Here is a 19,467-nt window from a genome sequence, read left to right on the forward strand (position 1 = left end):
GGAGGGTCATAACTGAAACAGAGACATTAGGGTCATCTGAGGCATGGTAATAGTGGGAATCCTGGAGCAGTGGTAACTTGAGAAGAGGCAATATTAGTGGTGCATTTAAAGTGGGGGCATCTGGAGCTGGGGTACTTATGGGGGTGCACCTAAAGCATAGGCATTAGGGTCACCTAAGGCAGGGTAATAGTGGGGATCCTGGAGCAGCTGCAGGGTATTAGGGGGGCAAATGGAGAAGATTCAATATTAGGGGTGATTTTAGAGTGGGGGCATTGGGGGGCATTTGGAGCTGGGGCACTTATGGGGGTGCACCGGAGGCAGAGGCATTGGGGGGACCTAGGGCAGAGTCCCCCCAATGCCACTCTGAACTCTGCAGAGAGAAGCACACATTCATAGATCTAAGTCTACTATAAATAAATCCACTAATTCCCCCTTACAGTCTCCTACAGCTCAATACAGTCACACAACTGAGAAATCAGCCCAGCACTGCAGAGGAGTTCTTCTCTCTAGCAACCACAGTTTTCTGACAGCAGGGAGGGCAGGAGGAGGCAGACACCTTCTCTCCTCCTTCAGAGCCAGCATACCCACAAGTCTAGAAGATACTGCGGGGCCTCCTGTACAATGTACACCAGTTGGAGGCTGCATCACTCTGTGATACTGCCACCTAGTGGCTACAATAATTATCTCTCCTGAGAAGGGAGAAAAAATTACTCCTCCATCTTATCTCGGGCGCAGGAGACTGGGGGCCCACCGACGAATCCCCCACCTCCCCATTGGGCCAGTCTGAGCCTGACCACCAATCCTGCTGTCACTACAGTATGTACATCATTCATGTTACCACTGCAACCATTCAATAGCCTCAGTGGTCACATACCAGAAATGTGTACGTTGATGCAATTAAAGGGGTTGTCTGCTTTTTTAATATTCATGACCTATGCCCAGAATAGGCTACCAATATGAGATTGACTCCCAGCACCCCTGCCGATCACCTGTTTGAAGATAAGGAAGCTCTTCTCTGCATTGCTTTTGAAGGCAAGCAGGTATAATTACAACTATGTCATCGCATTCACTTCAATGGAACGGCTCCTTCCTGTTCAAGTGAATTCTCTTCAAACAGCTGATCGGCCGGGATGCCGGGAGTCAGCCCTCTGCCAATCTGATTTTGATGACCTATCATGAGGATGGGTCATCAATATTTAAAAAATGGACAACCCCTTTAAAGAAAAAGATATATCCCAATGATGGGATGTGTGTACACATTGCTTTTGTTACACCAGACGCTGACACATCTATACCATGAATTCATATGGTATAACTATATATCATGCATTTAAGTGTACAATATGATTTGTCTTTGAACATTCAGACCTAGATTGTTGAGGAAAATTTCTAAGCTCATTGTTGCCTCCGGATCACCTGGGTCATGCTGACTGACAGGTGACTGTATATCTCAGATGTGTGGGTAACGCTATAAACTGGTGCTCACTGGCAGCTCATGTTGAAAAGTTGCCTTAATATTTGAAGGTCTCAGACATAAAGGGAAGATGTAGACACCTATTGGCAAGAGCATATGCCTTTGACAACAGGTTCTCTGGTGATGTGGCAGCAGATCGATACAGTATTTTAATGACAGCCATACAATTTCTCCTTTGAGGGCCTTACTCTTGAGGGGAGTACTGTCTACTTTGAGGAGGTGCAGAAAGACCAACCCCACCACAGCAGCTCCATTGCCAATGATGTGTGCTGAGGACACACCTTTCATGCTACTGATGTGAGCTAAGGGTTTAATATAGGGTTAGTGGCATCATTACAATGTTTTTCCAGCAAGGGGATGACCTGAGACGAGGAGACAATATCCTGAAAGATAGTGGGGATTGTACTGTTGGCAAGGCGCCTGTCTGATGAATGGCAGTCGGTACATGGTTAGGTTGAAGAAAAACATATGGTCTAAGTCATAATCACAATCACCCCAAATCATTCTACTCAGCGGAGGAGAATAGAGAAGATGAAGTTGGGTCAGCCAACATGTTACAAGTAGAGATTGCAGTCTATAAATCGGTAGTGACGTTGGTGTGCTGCTATCAGCTCCATGCATGCTTGTATGTACATTATAATATATGTCTGTCAAACTGAATAGATGATAGGTGTAAAGTGTTGGATCTTAGAGATGTTCACACAGTGGATTTTCTGTGCCTATTTCCATGTGGGATCCATGGCAAAATCTGTGCAGGATCCACACTAAATTTGCTTCCTGTTGTTTTTAGTGGGAATCCAGACAGCCGATCATTTGGGTGTCTGCACTTGAATGGGGTGAAATCCATAGGTGGATCCATGGCATGGTCTGCCATGTGAAAATAACCTTAAGTAATATTTGGGTAGAATGGTCATTGAGATATAGAGATGATAACATTTTGAACAGACTGTTCACTCCTTCTTATTGCTTCTATTGAGAATTCTGAGCAATAGGGTCATCCAACAGGGTCAAGACAGACTGTCCTCTACTCTATAGACTTTCTGTATTGATCAAGTACTTCACCACCAATGTGCAGGATCTACTTTCTATCTTTTTCCATTTTTCTTTTTAGTGAATTTTGGATACAATATGCAGCTTAGCATTGTGTTAGTTCTAGTGCCTATAAAGAAAATGTTGAGGGTTTGTCTGGCCTTTACTAAGTAATAAGGAACAGTAATTTAAGTTAAATTCATATCATACTGATAAGAATATGACTTAGATGAGATCAGAGATAAGGGCTACAGATCAAGTCATCAGAGCAGCTACCTGATAGATTCAGTGTGAGGCATAGATCAGTAGTCTGTAAAGCACCAAAACTGAAAGCTATAGAGGAAAAACTGTTGAATTACGAAAATAAAAGGAAAAAGTTATTTTTAGCCTAAAATGAGTAAAAGGTAAAGATTAAAAAAATCCCCCCCCCCCTTCCCAAAGTGTTCATAACCTTTTATTAAATGGAAGAGCTGACTTTATTGGTGCAACAGAGGAGTTTTGAATTTCCCCATTTAGTTTCTCCAGAATTATTTTTATATTCCCCTAGGACGTCACCTGGAATATCCCTAATTCCTTTCCGGTATCTGTGAAGTTTGCAAGTCATGGTTACGCACACCTTTGAGAGAGTGAGGAGTCAGAGGTGTGAGGAAGCATTAGAGACGGTGTGGTTGTGAAATAAAGGGTCCCTCCCATTTTGCTCATCTTGGATGCACAGCTTATAAATGAACATGTCACATGTGATTTTTCCACAGACAACGGGCAGAGCCTGGAGAAGGAGCTCTATAAATTTACCATGGGGACAGAATTACCCAATGTCTTTGTGAAGGAAAAGCTCATAGGAGATTACACAAACGTTATACAGGTACATTCACTTAATATTAGCATTGATTTTTTTTACTGTGTTATTATTTAAGTAGTTTTTCTTAGGGTACTTTCACACTTGTGTTAAAGTTTTCCGGTATTGAATTACGTCCTCGGGGCTCAATACCAGAAAAAAACTGATCAGTTTTATCCTAATGCATTCTGAGTGGAGTGCATTCCGTTCAGGATGCATCAGTTCAGTCCCTCTTACTTTTTATGGACGGACAAAATACCGCAGCATTCTGCAGTTTTCTCTCCAGCCTAAAATACTGATAACTTGGCGGAATTTACATTGAAGTGTATTAGTGCCAGATCTGGCATTAAGTGTTCCGGCAAAACGGATCCAGCTTTAGTGCCGGATCCGGCATTAAGTGTTTTGGTAAAACGGATCCAGCAAAACGAAGCCGGCATTAAGTGTTCAGGCAAAACGGATCCGGCATTAAGTGTTCCGGCAAACTGATCCAGAGAGACGGATCAGTTATTGCAATGCATTTGTGAGATGGATCCGCATCCGGATCCGTCTCACAAATGCATCCGTTTGCATCCGATTCTGCCTGCCGGAATCCTCTGCTGCAAGTGTGAAAGTACCCTTATATCTATGTTTATAAAATAATGGAACCCTGATGGAAATCGGACAAACCCCATTATAACTCAGTGTGATCCATTAGTATTCATTTATAGATCCAGCATAGTTGTCATGAATGGACGCCATAATGCTAGGATAAATTGAGCGATAAACATTAGTCTAAATTTGACCAAAATGAATGATTTCAACCAAACTGGCAATGGCAGACAACTTCTGAAAAGAAGTCGTCCTTGAAATTTTTGTCTGATAATGTGATAAAAGATCTTTCATTTAAAGAGAGGTCATTTGTGGATGAAACATCTTTCTTTGCAAAAAAATTCCCGGAAAGATCTTTTATCCTTTGGCTGGTGAAATTGAACATGTATGGGCAGTTTGAACAACTGTAATGGCTAATATGGACTAAAATGTGTATGGCCATGTCTGCGAAAGGAATGTTCACCAGATGTTTGTTCATCTTCTGTTCAACCATCAACCAACTTCTATTCAATGTGCATGCCTACCCGTTGTCTCACAAATTTTTACGTTTATGGAAATTAGAAACTGACTCAAGATCGACATTAATCATCTTTCCACAGAACAGGCGATAATTGATTGCTGGGGATTCTACTGATCATGAAAGTGTGGGTCCCAAGTCTCCCCTCTGAATGGAATGGTGGTTGCATATGCTAACTTCCATTATAATCAAACTCTATAGGACTGATGGAGATAGCCAAGTACAGTGCTCAGCTACCATATCCTTGTCCTTCCCATAGACTGCTTTAAAGAGGTTGTCTGGGCTACAGATATTGATGAGATGACCTATCAGGAGGATAAGTCATCAATATCTGTAGCCAGGACAGCTCCTTTAATTCTTCATGAATCCTGAACTGATTTTCAGTTATTCGATGCTTCCTTTCCCATTCATGCATAGAATTCTGTTGGTTTCCTGTTACCAGAAGTTCAGGTGTAGCTTAGCAGACAGATTTCAGCTGTTAGGTCACACGTAGACTGTGCAGGCCTCATTGTAAATTAAAAATCTACTCCAGCTCATAACTGGTCTAGATTTCAGTAATCATTTTTGCCAGTAAACTGATGTAAATTACAATATATGTGTCGATGCCGATGGCCCTGCCCACACCATACCCCTGCTTTGCCCACGCCCTTTTTTCGGAAAGTGGCAAGGGCAGCGTAGAAATGCCACTTGCTGTTTAAAAAGTTACAAACAAGTGGTTTGTGACTTTTTATGCCAGTAAACTGGCAAATAACCATTGTAAATGACCCCTTATGGATGGAAAAATCTGCTCAGAAATCCTAAAGCAAAGTATTTATGAAGCTAAGTCAAAGTAGATCTCTGCTGTAATTTATGAGGGTCCTGAATGAGGGACCTTCTCTATATTTAGTTCAAATTCCCTAAAAGGGTATTAGGTTTTCTAAACCAGACAACCCCTTTAAGGCTTTCAGAACCAGGTAACTGAACTGAATGTGTCCATTTAGGAATTCCATGTAGATTTATATTCGGTGCAACAGACAGGATTACTAGAATGGGGAAAGATTGCTCATTTTTCTTTCCAAGAGCTAATGAAAGTGGATGAAGCTAATGAGTATGATCCATAAAAGAAACTGGTCAAGTAGATCAGGTCAGCTAAGCAGCACACGTCATGTGGACTGCGGTCAGGATTTTACTTTGCTTTGCAGAGATATAGTCACGTGGCTGACACACCCCAATGTACAGTCACAGGTTTCTCAACTGACATTGAGTAGATGTACAGGAAATGTTTTATTCACATGTTCCCGGAGATAGTATGACCTGCGTGTGTTTCATTACTGGTACTGTCATCCCTGGATGCTTGCATATAAATTAGCATTGATTTAGTACATAAAAAGGATGGACATGCTAGCAAGTAATAATAGCCTTAGAAATGAAATAGAAGAGAAGATATAATGAGGGAGATTTATTAATATGGGTTCTCTATGGGAACATTGTGCCAGTATCACTCTCCCTGGCATGGGCTGGAAACAAACCTCAGTCAGATCCGGCATTTCTTTGTGACAATTTTAAATTAGATAAATATATTGTCCTCATCATAACCCATTTTTTTTTCCAGATATGTTTGCTTAAAAAAAAAAAAAATGGAGCAGAGGATTTATACTAATTTAGTGTGTAGTCAAACTAGTTGTATTTTGCTGTGGATTTGCTGCAGGTTTTACCCCAATACACAGTGGAAATCAACAGCATAAATTAACATGCTGTGGATGTATAATCTGCATTGCATATCAAGGTATGTGTGGATTCCAGAATTGCAGAAACCCCCAGCGTGTAGATGAGATTTTGTAGTCTCCTCTCCTCTGCTGCTACTGTATTCGCTAAGGATTTTCTGCACACACTTCACATGTGACCGTAACCCTTACAGCAAAAAACTGTCATAAATACATGTTGTAGTCAGATACGTGTATTGTACTCGTGATGTTGGTCGGTTATCCATAATTCCATTATAGTTTCCACAGGGGCCACATTTTGCAGAAACAGTCCTGAATCTGCCTAGTTATGCATTCATACTCTTCCCACTCATATACAGGAGTCTGGCAGACAATGCTGGATAACACCCAAGTAATTGCAGCCATATTGTCATTTAACTTTCCTAGAAGCAATTGTAGAAGGCAACTCGGGGATTTAGCGTGCAGCCACATGTTCAGGTTTCCTGATGCAGCTTCAATTAGATTAGATTCATACATAAAGTGAAAGACAGAGCTTCCCGATACACACGTGCCTCCATTTTGATTTCAAGAAAGACAAAATCAGGAGTGAATTTAAATAAAAAAGAAGTTCTATATTTCCTTCATACTTTCTCTCCTTTTATGATCCACCTGACCATGCGGGCGTACCTTTACATTTTGATTGTAATGGGAAATGCCAATAAGGCTATGGTAACATCTGCATCAAAGACTCCATAAGGACTTTCGGTTGCAAATCTCATTGTTTTTAACAGGAAACATACTTCTATACCTAGTGGCGTACATAGAGAAATAAAGGCCCCATAGCAAGGATAAAACCAGGCCCCCACACAGGACAGAAGGGTTTCCGCCTAAACCCTTTTCAATGACCCTTGGGCCATTTTTCCATTGCCTCATTTGCTAAAAGTTGTTCCTTTAGAGGGTAGAGTCCTGACCATGTTTTCATCCCCAGTAGAAGAGGAGATAATCCAAACTAAGACTAGGCCCCCTCGTGCCCTGGGCCCCATAGCAGTCGCATGATTTGCCGCTATGGTAGTTACGCCCCTATCTGTACCTTCTGTGAAGGTTCTCATTCAACCAGGACATGGTATATTAGTAGTAATAAAGCTACATTCACACAACCGTATTTGTTTTGCGGTCTGCAAATTGTTGATCTGCAAAACACAAATGCCTATTCTTGTCTGCGATTGTGGACAAGAATAGGACATACTGTATATTTCTGCGGGGCCGCGGAACGGAACTAAGGATTCAGACAGCACACTATGTGCTGTCCGCATCTTTTGCGGCCCCATTGAAATGAATGGACCCACACCCATTTCGCAAAATTGCGGAACGGATGCAGACCCATTTATATGGTCGTGTGAATGGACCCTTAATCAGAACAACTGGTTTTCTCAGTTCTAATTGAGAGCCAGTCAGATGACCAGCGAAACGTCTTGAAGAAAAAAATATTCAAGTCCAGTTGTTCTGGCTTATTACTACTAATAGCGCTGCACTATTTTTCCCATCAATACAATGGACACATCATCAAAACCCAATGGACCTCATCATAAGTTGATAGGGTCAGTTGGGCCCCCTCCGTTTATAATGAAAACCACAATGCAGATTAAAACATAGCCGGGCAGATAACCGTGTGTGATATCTGTAACCAGGGCTTTTTTTCTGGCGGAACGCACCGGAACGGCGTTCCGCCACCTTTTGACATCGCAAGCTGCGATGTATCAGCGGGGAGGGACTGGGAGGAGGAGCTGGGGGCCGGTGCGTTCACTGTGCTCCGGCCCCGCAGCTCCAGTAGAGACTTATAAAATGTTTAATGAAATGAATAATGATTCCTGCTGCCCCTCAGTAGTATAACATTCAATGTATTTGTACTCACAGCCGGCTACTGACATCGTAATCCAGGCAGGCCGGGTAGACGAGCGGCAGCGTCACTGACTGACGTCACCTGCCTGGGCCGCCTGCTTCATTCATAAAGTAGGCGGCGCACTCACGTGACGTCAGTCAGTGACGCTGCCGCTCGTCTGCCCGGCCGGCCTGGATTACGATGTCAGTAGCCGGCTGTGAGTACAAATACATTGAATGTTATACTACTGAGGGGCAGCAGGAATCATTATTCATTTCATTACACATTGTATAACTGTAGTGGAGCGGCAATGGGGGGTCTGTGGATGACACTGTTATGGGGTGGGGGGGGTATATGGATGGCACTGTTATGGGGTGGGGGGGTCTGTGAATGGCACTGTTATGGGGTGGGGGGGGGGTCTGTGGATGGCACTGTTATGGGGTGGGGGGGGGTCTATGGATGGCACTGTTATGGGGTGGGGGGGTGTGTGGATGGCACTGTTATGGGGTGGGGGGGGGGTCTGTGGATGGCACTGTTATGGGGTGGGGGGGGGGGTCTATGGATGGCACTGTTATGGGGTGGGGGGGTGTGTGGATGGCACTGTTATGGGGTGGGGGGGTCTGTGGATGGCACTGTTATGGGGTGGGGGGTCTGTGGATGGCACTGTTATGGGGTGGGGGTGTCTGTGGATGGCACTGTTATGGGGTGGGGGGGTTTGTGGACGGCACTGTTATGGGGTGGGGGGGTCTCTGGATGGCACTGTTATGGGGTGGGGGTGTCTGTGGATGGCACTGTTATGGGGTGGGGGGGTCTGTGGATGGCACTGTTATGGGGTGGGGGGGTCTCTGGATGGCACTGGTTTGGGGTGGGGGGGTCTGTGGATGGCACTGTTATGGGGTGTGGGGGGGTGTGTGGATGGCACTGTTATGGGGTGGGGGGGGTCTGTGGATGGCACTGTTATGGGGTGGGAGGTCTGTGGATGGCACTGTTATGGGGTGGGGGGGTCTGTGGATGGCACTGTTATAGGATGGGGGGGGGGGTCTGTGGATGGCACTGTTATAGGATGGGGGATCTGTGGATGCCATCCCCAGATCCTCCACCCCATAACAGTGCCATCCTCAGATCCCCCCATTAACAGTGCCATCCCCAGATCCAGTGCCATCCCCATCTGGGGGGTTTCTTTGCTGGGCTGGACTTTTATAGCCCCCCCCCCCCCCAATTTTACTTGCGGTCCTAGGGTTGGGTAGAGGGGGCGGTCCTAGGGGTGGGTAGGGGGCGGTCTTAGGGGCGGGTAGGGGGCAGTCCTAGGGTTGGGTAGGGGCGTGGCCAGGGGAGGGGGGGTGAGTTCCACCACCTTTTCTCTGAGAAAAAAAGCCCTGTCTGTAACTATGTACTATACATTATTAAACAATAATATAACATCTCACCTGTAACTTGTCAATACAGTAATAGATCACAGTAGTGCAAAAATAATACCATATCAATTTATGTTCTTTTTTCTAGTTATCTAAGGATGGGTTGTTCCAGAAATTGTTAGAAGGCAAAGATGATAAACCGAAGGAAGTTGGCTACGATTATGACTTGATTGTTATAGGGGGAGGATCGGGAGGTCTAGCAGCTTCTAAGGTACAAACACTTCGAAGATGATCTGCACTCCTAGAATGATCGCAATCGATAATATTATCTCCATGGTGTATAGACATATGAATGTGATGTATATTGGCTTTATATTTAACAGGAGGCTGTACAGTATGGGAAGAAAGTGCTTGTACTGGATTATGTCACCCCCTCACCTTTAGGGACCACATGGGGTAAGTTAGGGACTATTTATTTTGTGGTCTCATTTACAGCTCTTGTGAGATATATATTAGCCTTTCATCTAACTACCAGAGGCTTCACATGCCACCATATATAATGCTCACTTATGCAATCTATATAAGTTTCTAGAGGTCTGATTGCACTTTCATAGTAACATAGTACATAAGGCCGAAAAAAGACATTTGTCCATCCAGTTCAGCTTGTCATCCTGCAAGTTGATCCAGAGGAAGGCAAAAAAAAACCTTGTGAGGTAGAAGCCAATTTTCCCCACTTTAGGGGAATAAAAAATTCCTTCCCGACTCCAATCAGGCAATCAGAATAACTCCCTGGATCAACGACCCCTCTCTAGTAGCTATAGCCTGTAATATTATTACGCTCCAGAAATACATCCAGGCCCCTCTTGAATTCCTTTATTGTACTCACCATCAATCCATCTCAACAATACCTTTAGTTATATCACACTCATTTTACACTTCCATTTTCAATAAATCCTCCATTGACTCCAATAGTAACAATAACAGAACAGCAACAATGATGCCGTCTGGTGGCATTTGCTATCAAAAATCCTCTCGAGGCCCATGGGACCAATAATGGAGAAAAACAATGGAACAGAATAGCATAAATTAATGTCCAATGTAATGACCAGAGAACTTTATTCTTCAGAATTGAACTTTTAGATGTACCTTGTGTCTGTTTGGTTTCCACTTGCTATAATTAGTATTAATAGCTATTTTATATACAGTAGATGTAGAGTGAAGCAAAGGGAAGTCTTCCATGCATGAAATATTTAACCTGCACATATTTGTGAATGTTGGTTAATGAAGATAGTGCACATACTAATATGCATTTAATACTGAATGTAATAATAGTGATGCCTTTATGTATTTATTTATAGGGCTCGGAGGAACCTGTGTAAATGTGGGCTGCATACCCAAAAAATTGATGCACCAGGCAGCACTACTGAGGCAAGCTTTGAAAGATTCCAGCAGATATGGATGGCAGATTGAAGATAATGGTATGTGATAAATGTGATTTTTATTTTCTCACATTGGACTGAATCTTGTAGCCTTATCTATCATAGATCTGCCCCATACAAACCTATTGGTACAATACAGTGTTTATCTGCATACTGCATACCTCACTATTCCCCCTGCAACTCCTATTACAATGTTTACCAGGTCCCTGCTGGTCTACTTCTTGGTCCCATCTTGACGCATAGAAAATACCTGGAAATGCCGACCAAGCCAATCACTAGCCACAGGGGTGACCCGCCATAGCCAATAATTTGCTGAGCAGGCTTTTCCTGGCTTTTTATGTGAGTTGAGGCCCGGTGCAGGAAAGTAAAGTCCAGCAGGGACCTGGTGAACATTGGAATAGGAGTGGCAGGGGGATCGGTAAGTGTTGATTCTTTTATTTTATTTTAACCAACACGAGGCCATTCCAAAAATGTTGTTCGACTGGACAACCCGCATAAATCACAAGGTATATTTATACAATTATTCACGCATGCAAACTACTACAGGTAGAAGAATATAGGACATATCATCAAAATCCGAATCCTTGATAAGATGACTTGTCACATCAGAGTTTAAGCATAGGTCTGAAGCATCAGAAGCTCTTTAGTCATACATTGTTGCTTGCCTACCAGTGTGAGAACAGGAATGATAAGTATGTATACAAATTGCACATAATAAAAATAGGTACGGTGCTAAATTTTACAAATTATTGCGTGAACTCTGGGGAAATGATGGCAAATTAGCTTTTTTCTGAATCTGTTCACTTTAATTACTATGTCACACGTGTGGTAATACTTTCAGTTGACATAATTGGGCATTTATCAGGATTATAGGAGCTATAATAAGCATATAAATTATACAAGCCTTGACTAGTAAATTACAAAAACATATCCTAGTTATGAAATGTGCCTGTAGCTGTGTACTGCTGTCTTTATACCACTGACATCATGCACTCCCTATGGAAGTTATTCAGAACTAGTAAAATAACCTTGACGTGGAGCCAAGTGCTCACAACTAACACAGTATATTCAAAACCAGTTAATTTTCTTGTATAATTTCATATACCCTGTAAATATTATTTCATTACTGTTTGACTGTATAAATTTGTATCTTGCTTTTCCTTCCAAAAGTGCAACACAACTGGGACATTATGACAGAATCAATCCAGAATTACATTGGCTCTCTGAACTGGAACTACAGGGTGGCCCTGATGGAAAATAAAGTGAAATATGATAATGGCTATGGAGAATTTGTGGAGCCACACAAGATAAAAGTAAGTAAGGCCATGTCCAAATACATACACTGAATGGCCAATTTATTAGAGATACCTGTCTTTTCACAATCGGAGCTTCCCCTAATGGAAATTAGACCCTGGAGGGAAACATAGAATGAAGTGAGCAAGTTTTCCGTGGATCAGTTTCAGCTTTAATGCAAATTAGAATGAGGAAGATCGAGTGATGTGACCAATTTCAAACAAGACATGGTCATCAGTTCTGGTAAACTAAACAGAACTCTGAAGGGGAAACTAAAACGATGTATGAAAATTGTCCCAGTCCTTAGTGGTTATGTCATGATTGATGTAAAAAAATTTTTAAATCAGACATCATATAGTACATAACAATCCAGAACCAGAACAGATAACAGAACCAGCCCTGGACCTCACATGGATCCAGAGATCTCCACATTTACTAGTCCAATTGCTTTGCTAGATTATATTTAGCCTGGTACTGTATCTCAGGGGAGCATGCCCTTTCTGTTGCAGCTCTCTCCCTGAAACTGCCACAGCTTCTAACAGAACATATGGCTGGTGGCAGTTTAAAATTTAAAGTGAGCATATTCGACCAGCTCAGTGAGACGGACAAAAAATAAGGAAAAGAACAAACAGCAGGCGGCGCTATACAGATTTATTTTATTGAATAGCTTAATTGATATACTAAATTATTAAGTGCATGTAATTACAAAAGTATTCAGATCTAGGGGCTGGTTTGAAAAGAATTTAGAACATATTTTGTGACACAACCCCTTTAAAGGGTTAAGAGTCTGGTAGCTTTAATAAATTCATATGGGAATATATTTGTCTAAATGGCCGCTCTTTAAATTATAGAAATGCATTCGTACTGGCATATTTGTAACTGTTATGATAGAAAGGCATCTTTATTTCCTTATTTCTCTCTCTTTATAGTCAACTAATTCGAAAGGAAAAGTGAAGTATTTTACAGCAGAAAAATTCCTCATAGCTACTGGAGAAAGGCCACGTTACCTTGGTATACCTGGTGATAAGGAATACTGCATTACAAGGTATTAATAATAACTGCTATATACGGTGGATATAAAAAGTCTACACACCTCTGTTAAAATGTCAGGTTTCTGTGACGTAAAAAAATGAGACAAAGATAAATAATTTCAGAACTTTTTCCCCCTTTAATGTGACCTATAAACCGTACAACTCAATTCAAAAACAAACTGAAATCTTTTAGGTAGAGGGAAGAAAAAAGATAAAAATAAAATAATATGGTTGCATAAGTGTGCACACCCTTAAACTAATACTTTATTGAAGCACCTTTTGATTTTATTACAGCACTCAGTCTTTTTGGGTATGAGTCTATCAGCATGGCACATTTTGACTTGGCAAGATTTGCCCACTCTTCTTTGCAAAAACACTCCAAATCTGTCAGATTGCGAGGGCATCTCCTGTGCACAGCCCTCTTCAGATCACCCCACAGATTTTCAATCGGATTCAGGTCTAGGCTCTGGCTGGGCCATTCCAAAACTTTAATCTTCTTCTGGTGAAGCCATACCTTTGTTGATTTGGATGTATGCTTTGGGTCGTTGTCATGCTGAAAGATGAATTTCCTTTTCATGCTCAGCTTTCTAGCAGAGGCCTGAAGGTTTTGTGCCAATATTGACTGGTATTTGGAACTGTTCATAATTTCCTCTAGCTTAACTAAGGCCCCAGTTCTAGCTGAAGAAAAACAGCCCCAAAGCATGATGCTACCACCACCATGCTTCACTGTGGGTATGGTGTTCTTTTAGTGATGTGCAGTGTTGTTTTTGGCCAAACATATCTTTTGGAATTATGGCCAAAAAGTCAAACCTTGGTTTCATCAGACCATAACACATTTTCCTACATGCTTTTGGGAGACTTCAGATGTGTTTTTGCAAAATGTAGCCTGGCTTGGATGTTTTTCTTTGTAAGAAAAGGCTTTCGTCTTGCCACTCTACCCCATAGCCCAGACATATGAAGAATACGGGAGATTGTTGTCACATGTACCACACAGCCAGTACTTGCCAGATATTCCTGCAGCTCCTTTAATGTTGCTGTAGGCCTCTTGGTAGCCTCCCAAACCAGTTTTCTTCTTGTCTTTTCATCAATTTTGTAGGGACGTCCAGTTCTTGGTAATGTCACTGTTGTGCCATATTTTCTCCACTTGATGACTGTCTTCACTGTGTTCCATGGTATATCTAATGCCTTGTAAATTCTTTTGTACCCTTCTCCTGACTGATACCTTTTAACAATGAGATTCCTCTGATGCTTTGGAAGCTCTCTGTGGACCATGGCTTTTGCTGTGGGATGCGACTAAGAAAATTTCAGGAAAGACCAACTAGAGCAGCTGAACTTTATTTGGGGTTAATCAGAGGCACTTTAAATGATGGCAGGTGTATGCTGACTCCTATTTAACATGATTTTGAATGTGATTGCTTAATTCTGAATACAGCTACATCCCCAGTTATAAGAGGGTGTGCACACTTATGCAACCACATTATTTTAGTGTTTTGTTTTTTTTCTCCCTCCACCTAAAAGATTTCAGTTTGTTTTATTTAATTGAGTGGTACAGTTTATAGGTCACATTCAAGGTGGAAAAAGTTCTGAAATGATTTATCTTTGTCTCATTTTTTTTTACATCACAGAAACCTGACATTTTAACAAGGGTGTGTAGACTTTTTATATCCACTGTAGATTGAGTTCTATGTTATTGCTGGATATATTTGTGTGTATAGATCAATGATGCCAGGCCGCAGGGGAAACACGTGAGGCTCACGGTGGGCCAATGGGGGTAGTAGTTCATGTACTCACAGTTAACAGAGCCTCCCTGGGCCGGCAGTGCAGTGGATGGGAAGACAGCACTAAATCCTCCGGGGCACTCTCTATTGCAGGGAACACCAGCCAGGTGGAAGTTGAGGTGCCCTGGATGGTGTAGGTGTTTAAGGTGCTTTGGTGGCTGGGCCCCTGTGTTCGTGATGCCAGCACTGTAAGGTGCAAATGTTGAATGTAGTAGTAGTAATGAAGAGTCAGTTGTTGTAAAACAATTCAAACATTTACTTGAATCAATAGTCTCAAGGCAGATGTTACAGTCCATCAATAAAGTGCATTCATATGGCACCAGTAATGATTCAGATGTTACGGTAATTGTAATCCTTATATCAGGTTTAGGCAATTGTCAATGGAGGGATTTTCTAATGCTGTTATTTGACAGGCAAAGACTGAGTATATTTACTTTAAGTCCCAACTATAGCACTCTGGTACTAAATATGCTGTTTTCCACTTATCTTGAGCTATCCAATAAGGATGTTGTCCCTCGTGGCAGGCAGTCTTCTGCTACATTATTTGCAGGATGTTCTCATAAAAAGGTTTAGGTTTTCCACTATATCCTGGAAGGCTTCTAGTGAATAAGGACAATTCTGCGCACTAATTATCCATTTGTGTCCTGGCACTTGGAAAGTTGCTCTCAGGCACTTGTGCTGATGAGGTCCATAAGCTAGATTCAGCTGTAACCCTTACTAGGCTTGCTTCATATTTAGACATAGACTCAGTGTCTGGTGCTTTGCTGCTGTAGATAAATGTTCACTGTACTCCCTTAGCCTGGCCATGACCAAGGGGTAGAAATAGCAGACTACATGGTGGACGATGCCTGTTTCTCTCCTCCATACACACTGTCCTAACTAACTTCACTTCCTCTCTACAATCCCTCTCTCCTTCACACTCCTTCTGAGCTAGAGACACACAAGCTCTACATATATTATGTGGTGCCAGCACTACCTAGGGGCGAATGGGTGAAATGACAATGCCGGACTGATAATAGGAAATACCATACAATGCAAATAAATACATAAATATTCAGATGTTTAAAGTGTCCCATTGAGGCTGAGTTCACATCACCGTTCAGCCTTTCCGTTTTCCTGCTCCGTTTAGGAGCAGGAGGATGGAAAGGACGGATTCGGCATATAACTGAGCTGAACGGAGCCTACGGACCCCATAGACTCAGAGGAATATTTTTGAATCGGAGACAAAAGTCCTGCGCACACAACTTTTGTCTCCGCTCCAAAATCATCTTCTGAGCGGAAACCTAACAGACCCCATTATAGTCTATGGGGTCCTTAGGTTCCGTTCGGCTCAGTTATGTGCCTTCTCCGTCTTTTCCATTCTCCTGCTCCTAAACGGAGCAGAACAGAAAGGCTGAACGGTGATGTGAACTCAGCCTTACACAAATGTGAGACGCTGCATATCCATCTAATATCTATCTATCTCTCACATCTATCTATCTATCTATCTATCTATCTATCTATCTATCTATCTATCTATCTCATATCTATCTCTCTGTCTATCTATCTCATATCCAGGGGCATAACTACCATAGCGGCAGACCATGCAACTGCTATGGGGCCCAGGGCAGCAGGGGGCCCAGTTGGCATCATCCCCTCTACTGGGGGTGAAAACTTTTTCAGGACTCTACCCTCTAAAGGAATAACTTTTAGCAAATGAGGCAGTGGAAAAAATGGTGAAAGGGTCATTGAATAAGGTTTAGGTAGAAACCCTTCTGTCCTGTGTAGGGGGCCTGGTTTGATCCTTGCTATGGGGCCCTTACTTCCACTGCTCATATCTATCTATCTATCTATCTATCTATCGAAAAGAAAAAATTCCACAGCACTTCCCAAATGTGTATCAAAAGGTATATTTCAAATCACCAGACAGCAACGTTTTGGTTCTACTCACTGGGACCTTAAGGTCCCAGTGAGTAGAACCGAAACGTTGCTGTCTGGTGATTTGAAATATACCTTTTGATACACATTTGGGAAGTGCTGTGGAATTTTTTCTTTTATATTTTTGGAGGCTGAATCGTTTCCACTGCTGCTTGCACCCCTACATTACCATTTATGCTGTGCTGCTCACATTTCTGCATCAAATATCTATCTATCCAGAAACAAAATTTACCGTATTTCATGTACTGCAACAAAAATCATATCTTTTATTATTGGCAAATCCGTTTTAATTGTTAAAGCTTTAATTTCTGTAAAACAATGAGCTAATGTGAACATTTGACCATGACTACCGTGTATTCCTCATGTTATATTAAGAATCTGTTCTTTGATTCCAGTGACGACCTCTTCTCCCTGCCTTATTGCCCTGGAAAGACTCTGGTGGTTGGTGCATCCTACGTGGCACTAGAGTGTGCCGGCTTCCTGGCAGGACTGGGGCTAGATGTTACTGTTATGGTGCGCTCTATTCTCTTGAGAGGTTTTGACCAACAAATAGCTGATAAGATTGGTGAACACATGGAGGAGCATGGAGTGAAGTTTATCAGACACTTTGTGCCAACAAAGGTACAATCTCTTTTACCATACATATTTATATACTAGTTTTCCTTACAAATGAATAGTGCTAGACTAGTCATTGTGTCTTTCCTCCCACCCCACCACATGTGTGAAGCAGAACATGGTAGAAGAAGTAGCCCTCTGATATATCAAGTGAAATATGTAGAATTGTTCATAGTCAGGAACGGACTGAGAACTTAAAGTGGCCCTGCAAAAAAAAACAAAAAAACAGTGGCCCTATGTTGTAGGCGGGTCAAAACTAACAGAAGGCAGGGCTAACACATGTAGGCAGGACCAACAGAAGTAGGCAAAATACTGTCCCAGCAGAACCAAGTACCAGAGTGCATCACAAAATACTGTCCCAGCAGAACCAAGTACCAGAGTGCATCACAAAATACTGTCCCAGCAGAACCAAGTACCATAGTGCAATACAAAATACTTCCACTCGCGCCACTTTATGAAACTGTATCATTGTCCTGAGGACGTGAATACAGTTGAATTCAGAAGGGCACCTGCAGCCTCCTACAGTAATTAATGCTGAGAGCATCAGTTCTTTATGTACCTGGCTGGCAGCCATGGCAGCCCCCCGGGCTTCAACCCATCAGGAAATTCCCCTGTAGCGTCTATGGCCAGTAAACCCCTGTTCACAGCAGAACTTTTCCTCCATGTGACTATTTGTATGGAGGAAACATTGTGCTGTGAACAATAAATGAATACACTCAACATATTTCACTTGGGACATTGGAGGGCTGCTTCTTCTTCCATGTTACCTGCACATCTTCTTGCTTGCAGAGGCGGCACACTGTAAATACAACTGCTCGGCCCATTTATGTGAATAGGACCATCAGTTGTCATTACACTGCATGGGCTCTGCAAAAGAGACAGCGCAAAGGTAATTCTGAAGAGGAGGCATCGCTGGTACAAGCACCGCTACCTCTTCAAACAGCTGGGGAGTCGAACCCCCCACCAATCTGATTGATTACCTATCCTGAGGATGACCTATCTTTTTTGCCCTCTGTAAAATGAATGCTTGATGCATGTTTGATGATGAACAGTATGAGCATATTTCAAAAATAAAACTGCAAAGCAGCATATCATTTGTATACCTTGCCGCTGCTTTCCACAAAGATGCCCTCATGTAATAATTTTGACCTGCGCCAGAGAATTAGAGTTCTAGATATAATCTGTTTGCTGGCCCATGCAATTTAATTAATTCCCCAATTCATTTTGTGTTTAGGATTAAGGTGTCTTTAGTTGTGTTTAGATTGGATTGTGCCTAACACATTATATTTTCTCTGCAGATAGAGCAGATAGAAGAAGGAACACCGGGGAAATTGAAAGTTACATCTCAGTCGACTGACGGTACAGAGATTACAGAGGAATATAACACCGTGAGTAATGAATACATAAATTACTATTCCATTCACTGCTAGACGGAAAGAAAATACACTTAGTGCATCAGTAGGAACATGTACATTACTCTGTGCTGTGTCTGACACCCTTTTTATTAGGCTGTTGTTTTGTGTGCTCCCCTTATCTTTAATACTACACTAATGAAACATTTTACAATGCTTTGCAGGTTTTACTAGCTATTGGAAGAGATGCATGCACAAGAACGATTGGCCTGGATATACCTGGAGTAAAGATCAATGAAAAGTATGTATATTAGCCCACAATTAGTATGTATTTTGGGGGTCATTTACTAAATGATAGACTCCAATTTCCAGGTTATTTGCGCCTCAATCTGCGACTTTTCCCCTCTCATGCCAGGTCTAAAAAAGGGGGAGGGCCGGCAGCCCATCTCATTTATCAATTTCTACGCCTGTTCTAGGCGTAGAAAATGTTCTAAATCTACGGCAGCAAGGAAACTGCCATGCTTACCAGATAGGGCGGCCCCTACAGATGCCAGAACTTTTTTTCTCTAAAATACCCCTCCATTCCGGCGCTGTGTCCCCCGCTGTTTTTTCACTCCCAGTATGTTAATTTAGAGTACAGGTACAAGGAGGAGGAGATGGCTGGGTTTCTCAATGGGTGCCTC

The 19,467-nt window shown here is 42.3% G+C and overlaps 1 protein-coding gene across 1 annotated transcript in view; it reads left to right on the top strand.

Moving 5' to 3' along the window:
- The first annotated feature begins 3,257 nt into the window (after positions 1 to 3,257).
- Positions 3,258 to 19,467, top strand: part of TXNRD1 (thioredoxin reductase 1) — a 34,587-nt gene continuing 18,377 nt past the window's right edge. The window contains exons 1-9 of the mRNA XM_040408000.1: positions 3,258 to 3,365; positions 9,508 to 9,630; positions 9,743 to 9,815; positions 10,718 to 10,837; positions 11,969 to 12,111; positions 13,021 to 13,136; positions 17,213 to 17,438; positions 18,731 to 18,820; positions 19,009 to 19,085. Coding sequence (XP_040263934.1) covers positions 3,297 to 3,365; positions 9,508 to 9,630; positions 9,743 to 9,815; positions 10,718 to 10,837; positions 11,969 to 12,111; positions 13,021 to 13,136; positions 17,213 to 17,438; positions 18,731 to 18,820; positions 19,009 to 19,085 — 1,037 coding nt within the window. The 5' untranslated portion in view covers positions 3,258 to 3,296. The remainder of the gene's footprint in view (positions 3,366 to 9,507; positions 9,631 to 9,742; positions 9,816 to 10,717; positions 10,838 to 11,968; positions 12,112 to 13,020; positions 13,137 to 17,212; positions 17,439 to 18,730; positions 18,821 to 19,008; positions 19,086 to 19,467) is intronic.

Source organism: Bufo bufo, chromosome 1 (assembly GCF_905171765.1).
Source record: "Bufo bufo chromosome 1, aBufBuf1.1, whole genome shotgun sequence".
Lineage (NCBI taxonomy): Eukaryota > Metazoa > Chordata > Amphibia > Anura > Bufonidae > Bufo > Bufo bufo.